Genomic DNA, 6,922 nt, shown 5'->3' with positions numbered 1-6,922 from the left:
GATTGAAAATATTGCACGGACTATATATATATTTTTTTTGAGGTGTATAGATCCCTTTAATTTCTTTCCCTTTAAATAAATTCTATTTTTTTTTTTTTCACTAACATCAAAATTGGTGATAATTTTTCTTGTACAGATAATATGATGAGAACAATATTGTGATGATAGTGTGGCATAAAACTTTACCCACATGTCCAAAATAAAAATTCCGAAATGGGTCCTCTGATCTCTTTTGCCTAAGTATAAGCCATGGTCCATGGCCTTCTCTTCTTCCTTTTTATTCTTACACTCTTGGCACTGAAAATGACATCAAAGACAAGACATGAAACTCTTTGGACTCAAGCATATGTTTTGTAGCAACATTTTATTATCCCATTTAGTTCCATGCATCTATCTCTCTCTTTCTAAAATTTATATATAAAAAAAGGGATGATGTACTATCAATACAAAATCATTAGTAATTCACATGGAACAATAATAATTACTTAGCTTCATCATCATAATATATATAAGCTAGTTGTTGTTGTAGTAGTACTACTACTACTATTTTTTTAGTGACAAGGAAATTAATTAGTGATTAGTCAATTAATTAATTGATTAACATTTGAGAAGGGTTAATTCTACTCTTGATGACTCCTTTTGATGTTCCTTTTCCCAATTTGGCCTTCCAAGGGTGAATTCAAGATCAAGCATCAACTCATCAGAACTTGACAATGAAGTAGAATCCAACTTATTCTCCTTCATGCAATTAGACATGCCCCCACAATTGTGCTCTTCCACCTATTTAACATAATATCTATATATTAGTTTAATAATCAATATTTATATATGTCCAATTTTATATCATCACACATAAAATATCTAGTTAAGAACTCCCTCCAATATGAAGTTATCATTTATCTCTAAAATTTCAATTTTTCACAAAAATAACTTTCTAGTTAAGTAAAATTGGGTAACCTTATTTTCTAATTAATATATAGTAACTTTATATAACCCATTTTGACAATCCTATTATCCAAAACAGTTTTTTTGTTTATTATCACTTCAACATTTTTGAATTACTTTTTAATTTATATACACATTTAATTAAAATTGAATAATAATTAAGGGTAAAGTATATTTTTTGTCCCTAAAGTTTGACAAAAATTTCAAAAATACCCTTAAATTTTATTTTGTTTTAATTTTATCCCAAAATTTTTTTATTTGTATCAAATATACCTCTAATGATTAATTTTTCAACAAATTTAAGACCGATTCAACAACAATTTCATAAGAACAACCTCTCAACACAAGCAAATCAAGCATAATTTTCATACATTATTGTTATATTGGTCTTAATTTTTTTGAAAATTCAACCGTTGAGAATATATTTGATGCAAATCGAAAATTTTTGGGACAAAATAAAATTTAGGGGTATTTTTAAAACTTTTGCCAAACTTCAAAGACAAAAAATATACTTTACCCATAAATTAATGATATAAGAAAGAGTAATAATATATAGCATTATTTTTTATTTAAGATTTATCACCAAGTATATATATAATAATAATTAAAATAAAAAAATAACACATGTAATGAAAGGTATAGCAACACTAGAAGCCACATGAAAGGTCCAGTTTCTGACCCAATTTGTCTCAACTTACCATGGTTTCATATCCCTTTGTATGAGAATCCGTCAAACCAAGTTGGGGTTTTTGTCTACTATTGTTTGTATTTGCCTCCATTATTGATGATTGCCATGACCTGATTTTGAGTTCATAACATTATTATTAGTATTAGTATACATAGTAAAACTTGTTATAAACCAACAAATTAAACTGTTACTCCAATTTAGCACTCAATTCATCAGATAATTAGGTAACCAAATTAAAGCAATACTCCAAGTTATTCAGAATTATCCAAATCTGTATGTGTAGTATAATTAAATGGCATTGCTAACACTTTATTATAGATAGGTTTTTAATGGTTACATATAGTAGCAATAATTATAGAGGTCAACATCTAAATAATGTTAGCATCAATTTCCCAAAATATTACTATGGAGTAGCTGGCACTTATGAAATACAAAATAAAACTTTGATTGGTAAGAAAAACAATATGTTAAAATTTTGGTGAGAATTCATGTGAAGTCGACTTCATGTGAAGTTGATATTTGAGAGTCATTAGATGAAAATTTAATCAAATCAATCAAATCATCTAATGGCTCTCAGGTATTAATTTCACATAAAGTCAACTGCACCTGTGTTTACACCTAAAATTTTTAATGACATCAAATATATTATATACCAAAAAAATAAAAGATATTTTTAAAATAAATTGTAAAGAATGTTTTTAAAACAATCGTATATCCATCAAAGAGAGGAATCATGATAGTGGTTATTATTGGTAATTTCAACTTTGGTAAGCGAACTTAAACCAATGGAATATTAATATATGTTAGAAAATCAAATTAAATTATGCTAAGCAAGTGAATGCAAAACATGAATTTATCCAATATAATGTCCTTCTTCATTCATATTTCATAGCATGCATGGAGGATGTTTATTAATAATTCCTCTAAAAAAATTATCGAGTAAATAAACCACACACAATCCTTGGCAATGAAATTATAAATTTATTAAAATAAAAAAGAAAAATAATTGTACTAATAAAATCACACATTGAGATTTGGATCAATTGTTAGACTTTTTTTATAGACACATTGGGATCAATACATTGACGATCAAATGTAAAAAAGCATCATTAGGGCTCACATATAGAAAATGACCACCCACAAACCTATGGGGAGAAAAATTAAATAAAATTAAATTAAAACCCTAGGTTATTGCACGTCAAAATCTATGTATTGGTAGAGTTTCTCGTCATTAATTTTGGAGTTTGAACTTTGAACCCCGAAATCAAAAAGATAAGAACAAAGGCAAATTAAACTTAAGTTGAAAACAAACACTAGTATTAAAGGGAAGAAAAAACCAAACACGAGGCATTTGTGAATATTTGTGCATGTATACTATATAGTTGAACCTAGCTAGCTATGCTACTACCTTTTATTTTATTTTAAACTACTAGCGGTAATTCACTTGCTAGAGTTTTATATACTTTTATGTTCACATTAATTTATTTGTAAAGTCAACATGGACCAAATTAAAGAGGCAATCAAGGATGAGAAATCGTTATTAATTAGATGCTTAACAAAAAGTGATGAATAATAATGTTCTCTAGTTTTGTTTTACTACACTTAGAATGTTTGTCGCATTATTGGAGTTATTTGCACATACATCTTAAAAATAAAATCAAAGGCATACATATGGGAAAAATTATGTATTTTTATGTAATAGAAATATGAAAAAAATTACACAAATATTAAATCAAATATTATATATTGAGTGAGTAAAAGTTGTTAATTTTTACGTTTATTATTTTTCTCAAAGACTTTAATTTTGATATACTGACAGTATAAGATATTTTATACAATTATGCAAGTATAACCGTTTTTTTAGATAATCATTCACGTGATCAAGGTAAAAAGTAGTTAACTTTACTAATATCACGTTATGTGATTGAATACACGTATAAAACGATTTTACACTAATACTACATCAAAATTAAATGTTTCTTAAAAAAAAATTTCCTTTTCTAAAGAGGAAAACATGATATTATATAAGTTTATAAAATATAAACACATTTTTTTAGACGTGCATAACATTATTTTTGAAAAACAAAATAGGCAAACAAGATATTAATTATTATTCACCTTTGGGAATAATTTTGTGGTGGATGTGGTAAATTATTTGGTCTATCATCATGAGAAGCTGAAACTCCATTATTGGCATGCAAATGAGCAACATTATTAATCCTTGGCATTGGGATTAAACCCATATCTGTCTGGCCATGACCTGAAAATTTTTCCATCAACATTAAAAGCCAATGCACTTGCTTTATCAGACACATACAAATTAAAGCTTATCAATAATTCACATGAGAACTAATTGAAGTGCCAGTCCTATAATATATATGTCTCTTCCAAAACCACCTTTTGTTTTTAAGGGGAAACACTACTATATAGTACTATGCTACTTATCTAGAGAGGGGTAAAAAAATCATGGAGTTTCTCTGCCACACTAAAGATCACAAGCAAAGAGAATAACAATAATGATAGTATTGGAAGATATGAAGAAAATATTTTATATATGGGGTCCCTTTGAGAAGGATCACACACAAATTCATGAAATTATACCTGTGCTTTTGTCAGTGCTCTTCACTGTTCTATACATCTACAAGAACACATCAAATTAAAATAATAATTAAAATAATGATTTAACTTGTATTTATCATCAAATAAAAAAAATTATACACTCATCTAATTAATATATCAATCATGTTAAGTGTACATTACAATGAAATCGACCATCAAAATCAACTACTAAAATAAAACATACATTCGAATATAAAAAATACATTAAAAATAAATTAAATTACACATATTTAGGTACAAATATATAAATATATGGTGATTAATTTTTAGTAGCTGATTTTAATGTGTAAATAATATTTTTATTAATATATATATAGTATAGCAACCAAATTATTTTACTTAATTATTTATTATTTTAAAAAAAGGTTCAAATATAAAGATAAATATATTAATTAATTAAATAAGAGGGATGAATTATAATTAAAATTTTAAAATAAAATAATATATAAAAATAAAAAATTAAAATATGATCATTTATGTAACTTTTTGAGACAAAAATTTTTATGACATAATATCAAAGTTTTTATACTTGAAAGTTCTAGAGTTTAATCTTTTGTTAATCTCCAAATAAAAAAATCTATATAAAATTTACACAAACTAAAAAAAATTCATATACAAAGATATATATCATAGATATAATTATTCAAGTAAATATTTTATCAAATTAAATTAAAAAAAAGTAATATATGAGAAGAAATAAAAAGTTTCCAGAGGGCTAATATTATTAGATTTCCCATCTAGATACCCTTTTGTCCTTAGTCCTTGTTTCTATACCTTGCCCACTACTGGAGGCAACTAACCAAAACAACAAACAATATAGTCCCTTTTTCTTTTCAATTTTCATTTGTGTCTAAATTTGAAAATCAAAAAGAGGAAAAATACGGATACATAGCTCATCATCATAATAAGAAAGAAAGAAAAAGAAAAACAATGGAGACAATGGAGATATGGGAATAGTGAAGGCCACACACACACACATATATATATATACCTGCAAGTGACTTTTGACGTGTGCTAGGGTTAGATCCTTAACATTCATTAACTCTAAAACTGACTTTGGTGTTGCCCCTGCAATAATACAATGTTGACATGACAAACCCCAAAAAATATGAATTAGAATTAGACGTAACCTCAAAAAGTTTCATCTTATATATGGATAGAACTAATAACCTTATTAACATCAAAGATGAAACTATATCATTATTTTTTTTCCTTTTATCTAGTACATCTGTAAATCAAGTATATATTGATCTAAAAACGTATTATTATTATTATTATATTTTTTTGTTATGTTTATAATAAGAAGAAAAAAAAAGAGATTATATACAAGAGAAATGAAAATTAATTAGCTAGATACTCTCATCATCATATTATTAATTACTTTAATTACTTATCCAATCTTTTTTCCATTTCTCAAAGTTAAAATTTAGTAGATCGTGTATAAAATTTATCAATGATAACATGGCATCATTTTTTCCCCACAAATAATAATAATAATAATAATAATGAAATTATTACTTACTTTCATGGCCACCAAGGAGTTGAACAGCATGAACAAAATGGGCATGGAGGGTTGTTGTCCATCTCATCCTAGGTGCTCTCACGCTCCTCTTGACTCCATTAATGACCCTGGAGCTTCTCTTGAACTCGCGACCATAGATTTGAGGTTGGAAATGGTGGTGATTGTTGAAGCTTCTAGAAAGTCCTTGATGATGATGATGGTAATTATTCAAATCTAAGGTCAATGTAGGTTGATGATGAAGAAGGTTGTTGTTTTCATGGCTTAAGTCACTTGCACTTCCACAACTACTACCACCTGAATCTGAAGTAGTTGAACTAGTACTTATATCATTGTAAACAATTTTCTTCCTACTACTTAGGAACATGTTCATGTTCATGTTGTTGTTGTTGAGGTTGTTGTTGTTTTCGGAATCTGAGACACTAACACATGGAGGGCTTATGTTTAAGGACAAATCTGGTCCTTGAAATTTAGGGGGTGATGATGCTAACAAGGTTTGCATTATTGATGGAAGAGAATTTGTCAACATGAAGAATAATTCAAGATGCTAATAGATTTATAGATAGAAAAAAAAAAAGAGAGAGAATAATAATAGAGAGAAAGATCTCTACTTGCTAGGTTTGTTAGAGAAATAATAAGTGTATATATATATATATATATATATATATATATGAAGTGGTAATAATTATATATAGAGATATAAATTAAACAACACAAATTAAAAGAGGAAATAAAAAAGGGGATGAGAGAAAGAGAGAGAGAGAGAGTAGTTAATTTAATTAATTAATTAATAGGAATTAAAAAAGTAAAAATGATGGTGAAGTAAATATATTAATATAGTAAGAATGGTTGAAAGTTGAATTGATTATATGATGATGAGTGAATGATGATTTGCATTGGTTTTGGAGAGAAAAAGATAGGCTTTTTAAGGATTCAAGTGAGTCTACATATATAGGGTTGAAACTTGAAAGAAAGAAAGAAAGAAGTGCATAAATGAATTAAAGCATGTTAATAAAGAGGAAGAGGGAGTAGTAGTGAAAAAGGGTAGTGAGTTTATTTATGGAAGGTGAAGGATTAGTGTTGAAAGTAGCATATGTATGAATGCAGATATAGAGAAAGAAGAAAGAGAAAGAGAAAGAGAAAGATAATGG

The 6,922-nt window shown here is 27.0% G+C and overlaps 1 protein-coding gene across 1 annotated transcript; it reads right to left on the bottom strand.

Moving 5' to 3' along the window:
• Positions 1-461: 461 nt before the first annotated feature.
• On the bottom strand, positions 462-6,922 carry LOC130932940 (probable transcription factor KAN4). Its single transcript, XM_057862406.1, has 6 exons — positions 5,775-6,922; positions 5,244-5,320; positions 4,235-4,271; positions 3,752-3,893; positions 1,644-1,743; positions 462-780 (listed from the first exon to the last, which is right to left on the bottom strand). The coding sequence occupies exons 1-6, from the start codon at positions 6,298-6,300 to the stop codon at positions 598-600; spliced, it is 1,065 nt and encodes a 354-aa protein (XP_057718389.1). The 5' UTR covers positions 6,301-6,922; the 3' UTR covers positions 462-597.

This window comes from Arachis stenosperma, chromosome 6 (assembly GCF_014773155.1).
Source record: "Arachis stenosperma cultivar V10309 chromosome 6, arast.V10309.gnm1.PFL2, whole genome shotgun sequence".
NCBI lineage: Eukaryota > Viridiplantae > Streptophyta > Magnoliopsida > Fabales > Fabaceae > Arachis > Arachis stenosperma.
The sequence above is the reverse complement of the archived record's forward strand: the minus strand, read 5'-3'. Positions and strand labels throughout refer to the sequence as shown.

Excerpts from the sequence above, each read along its gene's own strand:
- LOC130932940 (XM_057862406.1), bottom strand. The coding sequence starts at position 6,300 with ATGTTGACAAATTCTCTTCCATCAATAATGCAAACCTTGTTAGCATCA. Across the intron at positions 3,894-4,234 it reads GAGCACTGACAAAAGCACAG|GTCATGGCCAGACAGATATG; the intron begins GTATAATTTCAT and ends AAAAATTTTCAG. Across the intron at positions 1,744-3,751 it reads CCACAAAATTATTCCCAAAG|GTCATGGCAATCATCAATAA; the intron begins GTGAATAATAAT and ends ACTCAAAATCAG.